Source organism: Hyposmocoma kahamanoa, unplaced genomic scaffold (assembly GCF_003589595.1).
Source record: "Hyposmocoma kahamanoa isolate Upper Pololo Valley unplaced genomic scaffold, ASM358959v1 213, whole genome shotgun sequence".
Lineage (NCBI taxonomy): Eukaryota > Metazoa > Arthropoda > Insecta > Lepidoptera > Cosmopterigidae > Hyposmocoma > Hyposmocoma kahamanoa.
Window position 1 is genome coordinate 1,173,376 of NW_020653734.1, and position 18,925 is coordinate 1,192,300.

Consider the following 18,925-nt stretch of genomic DNA (forward strand, 5'->3'; position numbering starts at 1 on the left):
GGAGCGGCTGCTGGCGCCCGCCGCGCTGGCCGCGCTGGCCGCCGCGCAGCGCCGGCTGCTGGCCGCGCTGGCCGAGCTGCGGCGCGGCGACGCGGTGCGTGTCCTTCCGGCGGGCCCGCGCCGACCATCCGCGCGGCGCTTGACTCGTCCGTCTCTCGTTTCCAGGAGGCCGGGCAGCCGCGGCCGCCGAGCCCGCCGAGCCCGTCGAGCCCACCGCGTGAGCGTCCTTGCTCTTACGCGACGCGAGCGGGACGGCGTCCGAGTCCGATGTTTTCCCGCCTTCCGCTTGTGTCGTGATAATCAAAAATATTGCGACCTGCATTTTTTAAATTCATTTAAACCGGAAGCGCGCTGGACATGTCGAATTGACTACCGGCAACGCGGCGTTTCAAAAAAAGTCCGAAAGGCGGCAACGCCTAAACGGCCTAAAACTTATTTACAATCGACTAATTAAATTGCAACAACGATGACGTGCACGTCTGAATATCGAAAAATTTTGTTATTATATTCTGCGCTATGTATAATTTTTATTTTCAGTTCCAAAGAAAAGGAAAAAACCAAAAGCAAAAACGCACCAAGCGCCCGAGGTCGACGACGGCCTCCCGAAGGACTACGACGAGTGGCAACGGCAACGGCAACAATTAAATAAATATTTCCACATAATTCCGCAAAAACAAAACGCACCGAACATATTACTCATGGATACGACACTGAAATCCGGAAAAAAATTAGTTCAACTTTTGCATCAATCGTCCGATGCGAACATTAAAAATTCATCTACTTGTAAAAGCGACCCCCAAAGAACACTGATTAAAACTGTTGGAGTAAAACCACAAACAAAAGTTGTGAAAGGATCGAGTGCACTCGCTAAGTGCACAAATAGTACGACTGTTGTTGATGAAACTACACAAATCGAGCTTACTCGAGCCGCAAATCAGAACTCAACAACTAATCTGATTCAAGGTTCAACTCAAGAGACAGATCGAAACCAAGTTACGGACCGAAATAAACTCCTCAAAGAAACTGAAAATATTAACATAAGTAAGGAAATAGCCATACTGCGTCCACCAATGAATGTTGATCAAAAAGAACCAACGCACAATATAGTAACACAACTGGTTACAAATCAACCTGAAGTTAACAAGGGCCAACTAATGATTGTTGACAGCCCCGAAACAAGTCAATGTGATCAGAATCACTTGGTTGCAACTCAACTCACGAATAAACCTGGAGGTTCGTCTATGAAAACTCCTCCTTGGATTAAACAGAACCAAGATGTAAGCACAACTGATAATATGTTGTTAAATATTACACCCGCACAAAACACACAGACCAATTCGGATCAAAATCAAACTATTACAAACCAGCCTACTTTACCAACATTTTTGCGAATACAAATAAACCAACAAAATCCTAATCAATACCTTTCCGTCGGTCAAAACATACAACCAAATTTAGTTGTCAACCAGCCCGCAGTTATGAATTTTCAAAACCTAGTACCAACGAACCAATTAATCGATCAAAGTGGTCATCAAGTCAATCATTCAGTTATCATGGTTGCACCAACTCAAAATTTTCTATTTACGCAACCGAATCAGAATTTGGGTCCTAATCAGAATTTGGGTCCTAATCAGAACGGGGAGCAAAATAATTTGTGCCAAAATATTAATGTTGCCCAACATTTAAACTTGAATAAAAACCAAATTGAAATTACTCCAATTTCTGACGTAAACTCCCTTAAACGAAAACGTCCGAAATCACCCGTACTTAAAGAACCGCTTTCGAAAATCTGCAGCCGAATGATTAACACAACAAACAACTCCAAAGATTATGACCCTAATTGGTTCAAAAAACCTTTTGGAAATCTTGATAAACCTAAAAAGAAGGTTAAAGAAGGAAATTCGAGGGATATAGAATCAGTTGTTGAAAGAGATACAAATATGCCCGTAATAAAAAATGTCATTTCACTCTCTGAAAGCTATGTGAATAGTCAGAGTTTACGAAATAATAATAATGCCATTGGGTCGAAATTACAAGATCTTGCTTCAAAATCGGTCGGAGTGATGGTAAAACAAACTAGTTTTCCTACCACGAGTGGAAAAATTGTCCAAATAACGAATTTGTTACGCGTTACAGATGTTGCTGTTCATGATCAGCACACACAAGGTAAACAAAGTAACGTACTTGACAAGAAATTAAAAAATAACATGGTACCATGTGTGATTGATATGAAAACTCGAGACAGTCTCATTATTAAAAAGCAACATCTCTCAAACAACTATCACTCAGAAAAACGTAACAAAATTGCAAGTAAAAGAAGACAAGATTTTGATTCCAAATCAAATGCAGAAAACCCACAAAGGAGCATAATTCAACACACATCAACGATTGTTTCTCAGCAGAAAGTGGAAAGTAATAAAAATTGTACAATTGGTAGTTACAAAATCAAAGAAACACAAAATGAAAGCATTGATGCTGCCCAAAAAACAGCGGTAATAAATACTACGCCAGTAGTACATAATGAAAGGGAAATAATTAGAAGGGCGCAAAATGATATAAATCTAAGGGGAAGTGAACTGCCAGTACTGAGTGTGAAAAGCACTGTGGCGATAGACGCGGGAGCTGCGAAGGTGCAAGCAGGTAATTATTGCGTAGAAAATACGAGGTCTAAAATGTTAAATATTGAACACTTTGATCAAGCAAGCTACAATTTTAATAAAGTAATAACACTGCACAAATATATTGGGACTCTACGCGACTATTCAGATGCAGTGCGTGACGAACTAGTCGGACTGACGAACGACTTGCTTACTTATTTACTTGGGAGCTTGCGGGAGGCAAGCGGCCTGGGATTCTATCTCGGAGAGGTCTATGTGATCGCATTAGCGCACATGTTACTGATGACCAATGATCGGAAAAAAGTGTTCCACATATGTAGATGCATGTATAGGTATAGCTACAAGGAGCCATGTAAAATAATGCAGTAGTAACTGATTTTTACCAACGCAGAGAATAAAAAAGTAACGAGAAAGGTCACTCTCTGCCCCTCCTTAGCTTTAGATACCGCACCGCGCCCCCCATATTCATTTTCAACATGAAAGGTATGATCCGCGTAAGCATGTGTGTTTGTGATCGCAGGTGTGGCGAGAGTGGCGGGCACCGTGAACGCTGACGCGGACGCGGCCAACGTTGTAAACCCGCGCAATACTCTTCTGTACATCACTATCGATCCCCTGTCCACGTGTAAGTTATCACCAAACTTGGAAACTTTCTGTACTATTAGTACGTTAGAGTCATTGACCTATTTGGTAGGTAATAGTTAGGGTGCTGTTTTGTTTGTCGGTGTAGCGTCTTGCGTGTTTCTGTAAGTATCGGGGACTATTTAGGGCACCCAGATCAGAACAAATGTAGAACGGTTTTCACAACTTGGTTCAACCGGGAGTCGAACCTCGAACTCTCTTATAACGCCTGCGGTGCCTGATCATAGCACCACCGGAGTCGTTTCCAATAAATGAGAGTTCCTGAAGAACCAAACGTTTTTACTTAATATTACCATGTATAATTAATTGTGTTCTTTCTTTTTCTCGTAGCCATTCAACCCCCAGATCAACTGTCTGCTCCATCAATACATGTCACCGATTATTTCAAATCCCCACCGATTAGTCTTTCCGACTTCGTCACGGGCAAGGACCCAACCAACATCGTCATGCTCTGCATCGACCTTGGCATGCCGCTTCTCGTCTTGGAAGGAGAACACCTCTTAGTCACTGACCATAGTATACACTGTAACCAACCTAGTTACTGGACTATAGAGCCTAACTTCAAGTGTCAAAGAATTATTTTCGACGAAAATGAGAAACGTGGAGTGGATAAGTCTACAAGCGATATTAATAAGACGCCTACATTGAAAGTGAAGTCGTTCGCAAAGGCGGACGCAGAAAATGCGCTGGACAAAATTAACGGGCTGAGAGTGCCCGAAGACGTTTATTTGGAAAATAAGAGCTACAAAAAATTATCGCATGTGCCTTTGGTGTATGCTCAGGTGGGTTTTAATTATTTCTGTGCGGTGCGTGAGCGCAATCGCGAAACGATTTGTACATTATCCTCCCGCGTCTTAATTTTGTTAATGTTCTGTGACTGTTCACTTTACCGAGGCTTGCGAAACAGCGTGTGTTTATTTATGGCAAGTCTGGAGAATACGAATTGTGAAATTGCTTAAAGTTACGTCGCCATTTTCACGACAGCTTTGGGAACGTTCCTAAAAGGATTGTTTTTAAAAATTAATGTCCAGGACATAAAGTTATGCAGAAGTTACGTTTATAGATATTACGGTAATACGAAAGCGGTTTCATAAGCGGAGGTTTGATTTTATGGTTCTTGCAAAAAAGATTTTTTTTCTACTTCGGTACTTTAATCTGTTATTATAGTTTCATAAACCATATCACAAATGCACTCTTTTTAGTTCTATAACAAAATTCTATTGCCTATGATATATAGCTACGAACTGAAAAGAACGTCGTATTTCTGCTAATTAAGAGTCCTTAAACGCGTCACTGTTTTGTTGAATAGGATAACGTCACCATATTTGTGAAATTATTAAAATTCAAATTGTCAAGTAATATCTCAAAATGGTAAAGAACAAGTGCACAGGCGTAACGATTTGGCAACAAAGAACTATCTATTTGAAAACAGTATAAAATATCAAATATGACGCGACTCAAACGCTCTATTGCCTCCTGATTGGTTACAATATAAGCGGTATTTGGCCAATCATGGCACTTTTATTCCATTTTTTTGGTTTTTTGTTTTGTAGCGTTTGTTTGGTTTTGTTTTCGTGGATCGTTAACAAAATAATCTTGAAATCTTGGTTGCGTTTCATTATTTTAATTTACTCGTAGAAAAAGTACGTATGCAATCATTGCATAATTAGGTCTTAAAATTTCGCACCTATTACCTAACCTACGTGTAACGATCGCGTAATAGTATGTTATGCAATCGTTGCATAATGAGGGTTCTTAGAGTCGAGTACCGCGTTCGGGCCGCGAGACTTGCCGCGCGGCCTAAGCAGTAGGTGCGAGAAACTACGAGAAATTCTTCGGTTCAGTAGCGAGTGCCCCTGATTTTATTAAGTAAGATTTTTCGTTCAGAACGAGAAAGAGCGCCCTCGTGATGCGGCTTACGAAGTTGACAGATTAAAGTACAGCAGTAGAAAAAGTGGTGTTCGAAGCGTGTAAACAATAGGTGTCTTGTGGACGCGCGGGCAGGTGCTGCGCGTGGTGGCGGACGTGGCGGCGGCGCAGTGGCTGATGGATGCGCGCGCGCCGCTGCACATGCTGAGCGCGGCGGCCGGGCGCCTGCTGCCGCCGCAGCGCGAGGGCGTGTTCGGCATGAACGCCGCCGCCGTCGCGCCCGTCAGCGACCTGGTCGCCAGGTGCGTCCAGCGCCCCGCCCCGCCCCGCCCCGCCCCGCCCGCCGGCCCTCAACCGCCTCCCGTTTCAGGCTCAACGCCCTCCCCGACTCGACGGCGCGACGGGCCCCGGCCGCGACCTCCGCTCCCGGCTGCGACCCGGTCATCGACCTGGACACTGACGAAGACTAACCGCGCCGTCGTCGGTTTATAATAACAATGTGAAACAGCAGGTGTAGTCAGTAAGCATAAATACCTGAATTTGTTAGTAAATGTAAAATTATTATTAAGATTAAGACGATGGTAGAGACCGATTTTTTTGCCTCCGTTATAGAAGGCCATGAATTCGATACCCGACGAAGACGCCCGGACCGCGCAGCGCAGTTTTTTCGTTAACGATTACTTGCTCTCGTGGTAAAGGTTGAAACTAGAACGCGGCGGGCTTTAAGGCTTTGTGAAGGCATAATTTAAGAAGCAAAATTACGAATCGTACTCTTTATAAAACCGGTTGATTTCAAAATGACCCTGCATTTGTGTTTAAACTTCCGGTGTTTGTCAAAACTGATTGTTCACAACTCGCAACACCAACGTTGATGTCATAACTTATATCAATTCCGCCTCACTTACATGCAAGTTGATAATCGGACACTATACTCAGCGTCATTGTTTTGACGCTGCTGGCTGGGCAAAGTGTTACGTCCAGAACGGCCAAACACGTTCAATGTGTTATAGTTAGTTACATTGTGATGGTGCGCTTCCAAAGTGCTCAAACAATACAAATACAAAACTCAACATTTTAGTTACGAATTTTAAAGGTTCACTTCTTAGTGTCAAATAATAATGTCTTCATTACCTTGAATTTATTATCATGCTCATTTAAACGATGAGTACAATCATCAGTTGAGAGTGTTTAGTGTAATTTCATGGTTTATTAAACTAGTTCGTAAGTGCGCCCCGTTGCACGGTGATTCACGCTCCATACTAAGGCGGTCATAAATACGTAACTCCGAAATTATTATTATTTTTTTATTTTATTACGTTAAAATATGATTAGGTAAACGTAAATTAATAAAATTATACATTTTAAAAAATATTTGACAATATTTAGGTGTAAAAATGTCTCGCAGTAATTTTGTTTTTAGACGATGTATCTAAAACATTTTATACTGCGACTTTTAATGGTAAAACTGTGTAAATAATGATTATTTGTATTAACAATAACCACAAATGAATAAATTAAAACAATAAAAATACATAAAAAAGTTCATTTTACAAAATACAAACAAAACACAAATTATACCAAAATACATTAAATCTCAACAATATTAACTTTAAATACATAACAAGTCTAATACAGCTTTTGACAGTACACCTTTTTTTTAACAGGTAACTTTCGTAGACCTGTTATGAAGGGATCTGAATGAAGAAGCAGCCTATTTACTAAATCTGTGTTGGTCACAATGCGACTCATTTTACGCGTATGATTTTTTCTAAAAGACTTGATGTATTTGTTAGTCGCTTCAGCTGCTTCTTCAGACAACTCTCCGATTGACAACAAACCGTAATCTATAACATTAGCACCATGAATTAGAACTTTGTGAACGGAAGCAGGCATGTTATACCACGGATACTCGGCAACTAACTGCCGAGCCGTCTCTAAAGCGAACTCTTCGAAGTTCGTCTTATTAATATTATATCCCGAATTTAAACATTGAAGGATGATCCAGCAACGATCTAGGAGATCCTTCTTGATCCCAGTAATTTCAGCGGAAATTTCTGAATTCGAGAAAAACCGCCTGGCTGTATTACCATCGTTTGATGTTCCGCTTCCGCCACTTTTAGGCTTATCCACTATAAGCCCTAATCTTTCTCTAAATTGAGTCTGAACATATGATTTTTTTGCAGCAACAAGCATTTTGTCATTAGCGGACCTAGCTTGCCATTTCCTAACATCTAACTTGTACGCGACATGAACAAAATATTCAAAAAAACGTATTAACGCGTGAAGAGGTGATAAACCAAATTCATATTTACTCTCATCCACTTCCTTATTTAAACATTCGTCAATTTTGTTCATTTCACTGGGCAAGGCGTTATAAATAAAACATTTTGATGAAGAAACACCACTAAGTGCATTACACACTTTACCATCTACCATAGTAAGTTGCAAACAATGAGTAATGCGATATTCGCGATCTTCTTCCTTGAAAACAGTAGGCTGCAAGTTCCTTATTTTATCTTTAAAATGAGCTTCTTCCTCAACTGACACTGCAGTCGATTCCTTCAAATATCGGAGGCGTATAGGACGACAGTATCGAGTTGATGAAGGACGAGGATTTTTCCACAAAACTACTGAATTTTCTTTGTTATCTGTTGTCAAAACAAGCTGAAGTGGCACATACGAAGTAACAAACAGGCTACTGTCTTCAAGAGTGGAGTCAGAAAAACACTGTTTATATTCTGAATGCCCTGTACTGCCATCGAAACCCCATTTCCCTATCAAAGATATCTTATCTAGAGACTCATTAGGTACACTATCCAAAACATCTTTTTGAGACTTGAGAATCCGATTGGCAGTATGATCTAATAAACTTTGAAGTTCGACTTCGGCGGATGATTCTGTAACAGTAATATCTGAAGGATAACAGTGTTTTTTAGATTCCACGACACTTTGGTAAGATGGGAAAATGGTTTTTGAAAACTTATTGTCTATAAATTTCTTTACTAATATATATTGATGTCGAGTTAACTGAGCTTCAACAATGAGCGATAAAACTTCGCTAGAATCGATTTCAGGACAAGACAAGCTATCGGACGCATTGAGCAATGACTGTACAAGAGAAGGGTCTTGGTTAGACAAACTAGCCAATCTTCTCCTTTTTGTACGTTTACTGGTGTCGTCAAAGTTAATTCTCGGACGGCCATGCGATGAAGAAGTTGATGGTTTAACTTCGTCAAAGCTCTGAGATACACGTAACTCAGTTCGCTGTACATCAATATTTTCAACGACATGCAGCCAATCTGAATATTTTTCTAAGAATTTAGATCTAGTACGATTCGACTTTGCCCAGTAGTGGGAAATTCGTTTACAAATATTCTTAATTTAAGGCTTAAAGTCTCTAAATCAATATTTTCGATGTCGTCAGAAAGGGATGATGTTTCGGTCAAAGTGCTCAGGACGTGTTGCATTTTTTCATTTGGATTACCCACTTTAGAGTGCCAAATATCAAAAATTGTCATCCTCGACACAGAACATTTGAAAAATGTACCTAAAACAATATGAAAGCTGAACTTAAAAAAAAATTAAAAATTCAATACTATGGACATGCATACTTTGACACCCCTTTAAGCCAAGAAGAGGCAGCAAGATGCAAATGAAACTTATAGCTCTTAATAAGGACATACTCCTTATTCAAAAACCATATACCTCAGGTGTAGCTCAGCGCAGCCAAAAGTTGTAGGTCTAAAGGAAATTAAGTTATGCCAAAAATTTTCACCAAAAAACTGCCTTCAATAAAAAAATTATATAAAAAAAAGTATGCATAAAAAAAATTAAAAAAAATTGATAATAAAAGTACATACCATGCTCTTGGATCTCCATGCTTTCACAACACTTAAACACTTGATTTGGAATAGTGACACTCAAAAACAAAGTGATTAAGTTTCGATGACTCACACGTGGTGATAATTAGTCTCGCGATGCGCTCACTTCCGATGCACAAAAGTGAATGATAACGTGACCTAATTACATTGATATTTATAGTTTTTGGAAGCTTGTTAACTAGTTACTAACTTAGTGAGTTGATCTAACCGGGATAAGCCAATGATTTTTTTTGATTTATGGCCTATGGGGGAATCACAGTGCGTTGTGGTATATTTGTCGTAATCTCAGCAAAATACAAACAAGTGTACACCGTCATGAAATCTGCGAAGGCACAAAACCTATTTTGTTCATTTGCTTGCTTTTTGTTTGCAAATTGTTTATTTTCACGCTTTGCACAACAAAAAGTCAAAGAAACTACGTATAATACAAAATACCTGTAATTAAAAATATACCTGTAAAAATTAATATGAGTTTATGGGAACTAATAATTGAAATTACCCAAATAAAGCCCTTGTTGTTCAATGTTTTGAATGGTAAAATATTATACAATGTAAACAAGCTATAAGCTATATGTAAAAGAATGTTGTACCACAAGCGCGAGGTGACTATATACAGTCAGCATCAAAATGGTCTGAACAGTTTAAATTAAATGTTGTTTTTGGCCCAGCAGTGACGGTAAAATTGACCATTTTGGTACTGATTGTACACTTTAAAAGAATACAAATAAATGTATTAAACAATAAACTAATTCAATCAGTTTTTCTTTTTTATTTAAATGTTTCAGGTATTGACCGTCTTGTATCTAAAAATGTTAAGTGCCTTAAGTACTGGGTTCATAAATAGACAAAGAGAGAGAGAGAGGGAGAGAGATAGAGAGAGGGAAGAGAGAGGGAGAGGGAGAGGGAGAGGGAGAGACGGAGAGGGACAGAGAGAGAGAGAGAGAGAGAGAGCAGGCAGAGATCCGTAATCTCGGCCTACCCCACTGGGATAATCTGGGATTTTCTGAAATGTGCTTATTGCACTTTAGTACTATGCTCTTCGATTCTAAATCTTTAGCTTGTTCCAAGCTTTTCGAAGTTGACGTGTTTTCGTTCAAAATTACCAAAATTCTGATTCAGCTCGTACTTCTTGTAAATTTTGTAGAATTTACTCTGGTATTAAAATCAATGTAATAGGTAATAATTGTTTACTTTTCTGACAACAGAAATCCATATCTAATTAATTAACCGCATCGGCACATTATTTGAAACTTTGATCTAGTGAATTCTAGGAGGTGCCTGTAAATTTCAGGAAGCCGTTGCTACTGTTATGTAGTCTGTATAGGGGTGACTTTTTTAAGCAGCTCGGCTGAAAAGAAGCTTGTCCGCTCCCTTTCTATAACGCTACAGTTTTTTTAGAAGATACTTAATATTAAACACCCTGTTAAGAACTACTCCATTTGATGTTTGGATCTGCAAGACATTTACTTATTGTATTGCGGCATGTGATATGGTTCTCCGCCTGCAGCCATTTAAGCACCATTATCATCTGCGTAACTAATGCAGTAAATATCATGCAGACATCATCCACTTAGCAGTCGCGGCGTTTGCGATGGAGTACCTGCCGCTGGGAACTGCACGGGAGATACGTAGTACCTGCTTCGTTTTGATCGATTCGGCTTCGGAGAGAGAATGATCAGCGAGCCCCACAGTGCGCGCGTCGCCTTGGCGCGCTGCGTCGCCGAGGTGCACTGCAGCAGCCGCGGCACGTTCACGAACACGTCGTCGTCCGTTTTGAGCACCCGTGGTGACAGCGTCTTGAATGTTAGGTTACGATATGAGTCAACGGAGTTGCCGATGATCAAGTCGCCGAAGAGAGTGTCCTCGGCCGCCAGCTTAGCTCGTTTGCTCGCCGGTGACGAGCCCAGCCTAAAGGCCATCGCCACGTCTGCGCGACCCGCGTGGGAGCCCCACGTCTGGCGGATGGCGTTGCGTTCTTCCACATGGCCGGGCGCCGACGCCACGAGGATTCGTAGATGGCGTTCGTCAGCACCGGGCGCCCGGTGTAGTTGCCGCGATCTTGCGCGGTCGCTCGGCCACTGCTGGACGAGCTAGAGCAGTAGTGTGATAATCACCAACGTTGTCAGCACCAGCACGTGTCTTCTCCACCCGTCGCCCATGAGCTCAATGAGGCATCTAAAGAGCTTCGTCGATCTAAGGAGACTATTCGGGTGAAACCTACTTTTTCTTTGAGCTGCAGCGGGCTTCTGGAGAGGTATGTAATTGGTTGATTAAGTATGCAACGTCGTCTCACGAGTCAATGATCGTACCGTCCGGTAAACCAACTTCTGCTTCAATAATAAGTGACGCATTGAACCTAATGCTCACAGCATTACAAGTATAATATTGCGTTGAACGGTAAGTATATTAAAAACTATCGTAGATACACTCCTTGTTCTTCTTTAAAAAAAAAAGTATCTCTATACTAGTCTTTGGTACGATATCTCTGTATCGTCCACCGCCCATAAGAAATCTTACATCACTTCATCACTTCATTCTTTTAAATTCGCACGTAAAAAAACTTTCTACAAAATATTTTGACGCGTGTCTGATACAAATTTCAAAGTTCACAAATTACCCTTAATCTCTTTTACACTACCTGCCTACAAAATATTTTCCTGCCGTAAATACTTTGTTTCATAGTTATATATAAACCACACATACACTCCACTTATTTTTACGTACCTACACACAAACACACACCTTTAAGCAAAACACCCATTCATTTACAATTATTATACAACCCTAAGCTAAAAACTTTCATAATGGGACTTATGATTTTGTTAGAAAAAAAAGATTTACGTAATTATATCGATTTAAAATTTTATGTTCTGTGTTGCCTTAACAATTGAGGCTATCAGCGCCAAAGTAGTGTAAGCCTATAGTAGTTTTTTAACCAATTTCATAACTCCGCCATTTGTGAACCAATTTTAATGATTCTTTTTTGTTGGAAAGAAGGTACCTCAGATGTGGTCCCATTTAAATTTCAACAAAATATTCCACCTCTAAGGGTGGCAAACTAGGGGATGAATTTGAATCTTCAACATTTGACGATGAAGGGGGAAAAAGACATTTGAGGTCGGTTTTTTTAACCGGAAGTTAGGTTATTTTTGTACCATATTACTTTAAGTGATTGTAAAGTATATTATTATTTTTACATTTGGATGCTATTATCATGTATAAAAAAATATGAATATAACATTGGTCATATATGATTACTATTATGTATATAAAATGCATTTAGCATCTTCTAAATATTTCGTCACCCAGTTAGGTACCTTTATAGCTGCCGGCCGGAATCCGGCCGGATCGAAGGAGTTTTTTCCGAGTGTTCGATTTTGTATTAATAACAAACTAGTGGAGTCATTACATAAACAATAATTGAATATCAATTCAATAAAAATTTAGATACAGCGAATAGCGACATCTCTAGACGGGGCTGGTAGCTGTAAAGGTATCTAACTGGGTGACGAAATACTTTCATAGATGTCTAAAAAGTCGTTGAAAAACCAAATACAAAGATACGACAACAAGCACAGAAAAAAATGGCTTTCTTCTTTGGTCTCTTTACACCCCTTAAGTCGTTGAGACTCGAGTAGGTAAGTGGAGCTGGCGAGCGCATAAGATGCCGTCTATCTTGCGGTCTGACCATTTACATTCGCACCGTAAGTGTCATGGTTTAGAAATAATACACTTAACTTATAAAGATATAAGAAACCCGAAATTTTGAAAAGAAAGGAACATATCGAGTTCGTAAATATTCGCGATTGTTACACACAGGAAATGAAACTATTTTTCCGGATTTAAATCGCGTCTATTTGTTTTTTCAAACAAACCAACGTTTCGGGCCCTTTACAGGTCCCACGGTCGCGGTTGACTGAATCTGATGAATGAAAAGGAAAGGAACACTTGTGATAACTTCCATTTTTTAAGGTTCACCTCATCGAACTAAGTAATTAATATTTCCTTAATGGCGGCCACTAGGTTTGGGCCAGTGTCAGTTCTGTAAGAATAATATAAAAGTTATATTATAGAGATCGTTGCCAGCGTCAGTGAAGAACATCAAAATGTTCAACAAGTAATTTATACCCTTTTCCATCCTCTAAGTTTACACCTGGGAATGGCACTTGTCATCGACTCAATGTCTGTTATAAAAAAACCTTTTATTTTTTTTTATCCTTTAAGGATGGAGCATAAATTATGTAAAGATAGACCCTTACCTGAGTTCAGTATTGCAGTCCAAACAATGATCTTATACAGTCCAAATAATTTTTATTTCTTCTTACGTGACTGGTGGATATGAAAGCCTATCAAATTTGGTCAGACTTTATTAACCTCTAATTTTTTCTTTGATTTATAATACTTTGTTTTTATCATTTCACACGATGACGATCTTATAAATACTTAGTGCTGATAGTTGTTCTTTAGTATTTTGTGTTGTAGAGCGCGTCGCGGTGGTTTTCATGAATTTGTATCACTTGTAATTTTGTTGCGGCTTGTAATTTGTAATTTGGGCTCGTTACAAAAATCAACACATGCCACTGAGTGACTTCCGTAGTGTAATTAATTATTACCATAAAACCTATTTTCGTCTATCCTTGACCCACAACGAATAGAACTTCCACTGCAGAGCAACGACCGATAAAGGGAATAGTACTACGCGTACTGGCAAGTGCACTTGGATTTAATTATAACTTTTCTGAAAACACTACAACCGGTGTGGCAAAGTAACCTCTAGGAGAGGCGATGTATCATGTTGACCGATGACTGGTCGCCTGCCTCGTAACCTACATCTGTCTTGTGATTCCATAAAAGAGCTTATTATTAAGTTAATGTAACAGACAATCATTTCTCAAACTACGGAATTCCTAACGAAAACTAGAACAGGCACAAACAAAAAAATATAAAACAAAATATTGTTGAATCTGGGATCGCAGATCCACAGAAGTCTTCAGAATTTGATATACATGGTCGCGAATCCTTGTTTTTTGTATACTTTTCTGTTTTGGTTTTTTATTTTTGTTTCTCAGTGGTGTTGTCGTTTAAGATTTTTTTACGTGAAGTTTCACAGTGACAGTGACAGAACACACTTCTGTACAAGTACCTACTTGCCTTTTTCCCCAATCATACAGCAGGTACACATCGTCCATTTCATTTGTCGTAATGTCATTGTGGTGCCCTAACGATATTACCTTCTTGCATAATTTTTTAAGGTTATATCAGGTTATAAGTATCTATATGTTGTACAATTGTAAATGTAACTAGTGTGTATGCGTGTCTGTGAAAGCGCAGTTGTTTTGTAGTAGCGCCGACAAAGTGTACAGGAATATTTAATAAGAGAGGACAAGAACGTCCGGGAGGGTATTTAATATTCCTATTAAATCTGTGCAGCTGAAATCTTGTAGCTTATAGTTTCGGGTCGTTCGTCCGCCGCGAAGTGCTTACGGAAATATCCATTGTCGTTTGAGCAAAAGAGTCTTCCTAAAATCCATAAATATTATAATCCGAAATAACCTACATATTTCAGGTTTGTAACGAACACGTCATAACTTTATAATCCTACGTTTAATTTAGGTATATCTACCTATATAAAAGAAAACACCCTGAAAGTTTGTTTGGATATTAATGAACGAAAAGCAACACCAATATTAAGTAATTTTAATAATTTCGGTGAAAGAACAACAAATGCTAATGCGGTCATGAATATTATAATATTTCGAAACCATCGGGGTGGACGTAACGCTTACAACTTTGGAGGGAACATTTTGGATTATCTCACGTTATGGACAAACAAAGAAATATTTTCATTGTATATTATTTTCAATATCATTTTACGTAGACAAGCCGTATGAATGAGCCGAGAACGACATATAGCAACATGAGTGTGGCACGCGCAGCGGTCAGGCGACGACTCAGCGATATTGGACAACTCGTGTTACTTTTATTAATTGTCTTCATAAGATAAATATATATTTATAAAACATTATAAATCTAGAATCCATTACAACCATTAGAAGTTAGATTACGAATTATTTTAAATAAATTTTATAAAATCTTTTTTGTTTTCTTAAGTCACTGCGGCTGTGGACTGCAAAAAGTTGATATATCGTTGTTAACCACCTTTCGTTTACAATTGTGCTTTGTGTCTATCAGAAAAACCAAAGGGTGGTCAAATACATAATTCTAGATAATTTTAAAAACGTCCAAATTACTACTGCATCAAAATACGATTTGGAAAACAAAATATGTAAATAAACATTTAACATTTTGCAGTGAGCTGTCCGTCGCACTGTTAGGCACGGGTCTCAATCTAGGCGAGGGTCCACCACGTGCAAAGTTCATTGCGATTTTTGTCATTTTCCGTTAAAGCATTATAATGTAGAAGCTAAACTATATATATAATTCGAAAAGGTTCCGCGTTGCGGGCTTCGCGCTGCGAATCAATCCTAGAACCATTTACAGGCAAGTATGCGTTGCTATACTTAATATGTTGTCAGACAACAAGAAAATATACTTATACCTAAAATAAAATATGTTAACCTATATTGACGATGAATTTCGTGTAATCTAAATGGAAATTAACCTTGGCCTTTTTTATTTTTTGAAAGGTGTAACCATCGAAGAGCAATTGTGACATTAAAATATTTAATCTACTATATATTCCAAAATCAGTGTCCGTAGCATGAAAAAATAGATATTTATCTAAATTTAAAATGATTTCTTTTTCAAAGTAACAAGAAGCGAAGCGGCAGCAGACGGTAGCGTCTCTCCCTCATCCCGGTGGGTCAGAAGAAATGAAAAACTTCTATACATTGAATAACTCCATCAGTGTTTGTTGGCACTCTACACAGAGTGGGGATACAGATACTCGTTATTTATAATATATTTATTTAATTATAAAACAATTAGTTATTATAACGTGATGAAGACGACAGCATTCATTACAAAAAACGATATCGTTTAAAAGTAATCAACGTCATAATTCAGGATTTAGTGTAAGTATTGCATAAAAGCGTTAGTAGGCCTTCTGTTGGTATATTAAATACAATAGGCAGAAGATACAACAGTCAACTCAGCAATGATGACAGTTTAAATGTGAAGCAGTATCGTCAAATGTACTGTTTGATTGTTTTTCCTTTGTCCCCTTTCAGAGCACCATCAATTTGGATTATTGATATATCTGAGGTAGCTTTTGTCGCTTCATATAATTTATTCGATTGTTTCAGGCTTAGCCTCCCGAAAGACAAAATATTTAAATTTTTTAAATCGGATGTAAAACAATAGGAATTAAATGTATATTTTAGTAGAATAATTTATAAATGATTTATTTTTTAAATTATGTTGTTTTTAAATTATTAAGACAATGACGTGTTCGGTTGTAATTGGCTCACAAACTCGTCTATCGTATCTATTATTATAATACTGTATATAAATATTAAGCTGCTGAATCAATATCTAAATAAATAAATAAAGCCACAGGAAATGGACACGGCAAAAAGCGCTAAACGCCCAGCAGTGTACATTCCATGCCCACGCCAGTATGCCCTCAATTTTGTGTGAAAAACGCAATAGGGATCTTGTATAGAATAGTCATATGTATAGAATATTATACTCGCTGTAGTGTCTTAATGTACGAGAGACGATCTATATGCGGCCACGGATAGTGCAGTCAAGGTGGCAACGTACTATTCACAGTTAAGGAGGCGCGCAAACGTGTCTTCTATTGGGTACAAGCCACCACCGGCATCTAGAATAAGCGAATGCTTTGTTGTCCCTAAGCGAATACTTCTTAATTAATATGAAATCGACAGTCGGCTGTTTTCGGTTACTGCAATTTGTACGAATATAGAATATTCGCTTCAGTTTTTTTTATAAAATCAAGTGACGGGACGAACAAATATACATAACAGTTGCAGGATCTGACGGGCGCTGCCACTTTTTACTTAACTGCCACTGCGCCCGTCATCCTGAGACATAAGTTGACAAGTTCCATGTGCCTGTAATTTCAACAGCACCCTTACTCTTCAAAACCGGAACACGGTAATGCTGACATTACTGTTTTGCCTTCAGAAATAAATAAAGTGGCAGTATTTCCCTGGACGAACTCTTTCGCAAAGAGCTTCTACTGCTAATGAAAAAGGGCACAGTTGTTTGTGTCCAGCACAGGCGTCCAGTACTTGTAGTAAAAAAAAAATAAAACAGGCATCGACGACTATGAGAAGAAGAATACAGAATATATAGCGCTGAATTTGAATGAGCCATTTTCGTTATAATATACATTGGGCGTTGGCGCGATCATAGGAAGAATATTGGCTAGATCTGAACCACTTCAGGTGTTATGTACAATGAGTTGAATTTCGGGTTGAATTGGCTGAAGAAGTTTGTAATTAAAGGTATGAATCAAATTTAAAAGTGCTGATAAACCCACTGATCTGCTCACCGAAACACTTACAGGCGGTTTTATACAATAGTTAAGGAAGACGACCCAAGCGCGTCGGCTCGACGTCTCTCGACTTAACGACTTCGATGATTTTATTTTTCGAACATTCGTTGTCGAGACATTCGGAGTTATACACCAAAACCTATTCATCTATTACATTTACATACAAAGCAAATCTTTTGTATCTTTACCTTACCTAAAGCTTATTCTATAAAGGGCCCGTGACCAGTAGTATATCCCGACCAATAAGCCAATTTGGAGTGGAGCAATCAGTGCTTATCAAAACCTAAACACCCAACGTGGAAAGATAAGAGTTAAATTAACAGAATGTAATATGCGATAATCGTCGGCTATCTGCCAACACGCGTAGACCCGTGCGCGGCGGCGGGGCTCTGCGCCGCTCAAGTGCCGTGGCGGCGGCGACGCGCCGGCGTGTGACCACTCTATGCCCAGTCATTTGTATTACTCGCAACTTCTGGCCAGTGCTTCCATAACGCCATGCTGAGACTACAAATAGATAAATGTAAGACAACGTCATATACATATGTTGTTCCGAGTCCAAGTGTAAGTAACTACAGCACTTGTGTTATGGAAATCAGAAACAATGACGATACCACAAACACTCAAACCCGAGACGATACAGAAAAGTTAGTTTTTCCACATTGGCCCGCCGGGGATCGAACCCTGGGCCTCAGAGATGGCGATACGATGACAACCGGTGTGCAAGCCCCTCGACCGCTAAACATTATTTGAGTTGAAATTTCAGTTTGAACACAGTTTTTTTACACACTCTTAGCCCCGCACATAGACAACCACAAATTACACCCAAACTCACGAGAGAAACAAATGTAGGCCATACAAATATTCTTCCGGCACGGGAGTCGAACCCGGGACCTCTGCGTGGCAGTCTGGCGTGGTAACCGTTCGGCCACGGGGGCAGTTTGCAGCTTTAGACAACGCCAATCAACCACGAAAGTCGTCAAACTGAAGCACATTAAACTAGAAGCGTCAAGTCCATGACTTTACACTTGTACTACCTACTCAATTTACAGACTGATGATTCCCCCGGAGCCGTTGGCTATAATCATAGTCATATACCTGTATTGTTTTCACCTCACTGGCTCGGAAAGGTTTTCTTTCTCAGAAATCCGATTCTCGCAACCAGAATTTTAAGTGATTTTTCGGTTCACTGATAAAACATATTTATAATATACTATCTAATATAGGTAGGTACTATACTCTTTTATAATATAATTTTCTATTATAATGATGTAGTGTAAGTACTGTCACGAGGGGTCATAGCTCTAATGCATTGCGAGAGGTACTTTTAATAATATAAACCGGGATTAACTTCAAACATTTTGGTTTATTTTACTATTTTACATATTTTATACTTTTGGGTTACAAATCAATCTCTCTGTCTGTCTAGATCTTCT

General features: G+C 39.1%; 3 protein-coding genes across 4 annotated transcripts in view; 2 read left to right on the forward strand and 1 right to left on the reverse strand.

Annotated features, from left to right (window-relative positions):
* LOC113227688 overlaps nucleotides 1-2,199 on the forward strand; it is a 2,769-nt gene extending 570 nt beyond the window's left edge. Inside the window, exons 2-4 of the mRNA XM_026460659.1 lie at nucleotides 5-94; nucleotides 538-2,129; nucleotides 2,167-2,199. Coding sequence (XP_026316444.1) covers nucleotides 5-94; nucleotides 538-2,129; nucleotides 2,167-2,199 — 1,715 coding nt within the window. The remainder of the gene's footprint in view (nucleotides 1-4; nucleotides 95-537; nucleotides 2,130-2,166) is intronic.
* LOC113227702 lies at nucleotides 1,232-5,913 on the forward strand. 2 transcript variants are annotated; one of them, XM_026460685.1, is made up of 6 exons: nucleotides 1,232-1,277; nucleotides 2,137-2,640; nucleotides 3,139-3,243; nucleotides 3,591-4,042; nucleotides 5,265-5,431; nucleotides 5,500-5,913. In XM_026460685.1, exons 2-6 carry the CDS (start codon nucleotides 2,208-2,210, stop codon nucleotides 5,597-5,599), a joined length of 1,257 nt encoding a protein of 418 aa, XP_026316470.1. In that variant the 5' UTR covers nucleotides 1,232-1,277; nucleotides 2,137-2,207; the 3' UTR covers nucleotides 5,600-5,913. The 2 variants fall into 2 exon arrangements, with proteins under 2 accessions (XP_026316470.1, XP_026316471.1); XM_026460686.1 differs by lacking the exon at nucleotides 5,500-5,913 and having other exon boundaries at nucleotides 5,242-5,373.
* A 4,659-nt stretch (nucleotides 5,914-10,572) lies between these two features.
* Nucleotides 10,573-14,199, reverse strand: LOC113227689 (beta-1,3-galactosyltransferase 4-like). Its single transcript, XM_026460660.1, has 2 exons — nucleotides 14,158-14,199; nucleotides 10,573-11,100 (listed from the first exon to the last, which is right to left on the reverse strand). Exons 1-2 carry the CDS (start codon nucleotides 14,197-14,199, stop codon nucleotides 10,573-10,575), a joined length of 570 nt encoding a protein of 189 aa, XP_026316445.1.
* Nucleotides 14,200-18,925: the final 4,726 nt, after the last annotated feature.

Excerpts from the sequence above, each read along its gene's own strand:
- LOC113227702 (XM_026460685.1), top strand. The coding sequence starts at position 2,208 with ATGGTACCATGTGTGATTGATATGAAAACTCGAGACAGTCTCATTATT. Across the intron at positions 2,641-3,138 it reads AGCTGCGAAGGTGCAAGCAG|GTGTGGCGAGAGTGGCGGGC; the intron begins GTAATTATTGCG and ends TTGTGATCGCAG. Across the intron at positions 4,043-5,264 it reads TGCCTTTGGTGTATGCTCAG|GTGCTGCGCGTGGTGGCGGA; the intron begins GTGGGTTTTAAT and ends ACGCGCGGGCAG.
- LOC113227689 (XM_026460660.1), bottom strand. The coding sequence starts at position 14,199 with ATGGACGATGTGTACCTGCTGTATGATTGGGGAAAAAGGCAA. Across the intron at positions 11,101-14,157 it reads ATGATTGGGGAAAAAGGCAA|CTCGTCCAGCAGTGGCCGAG; the intron begins GTAGGTACTTGT and ends CTACTGCTCTAG.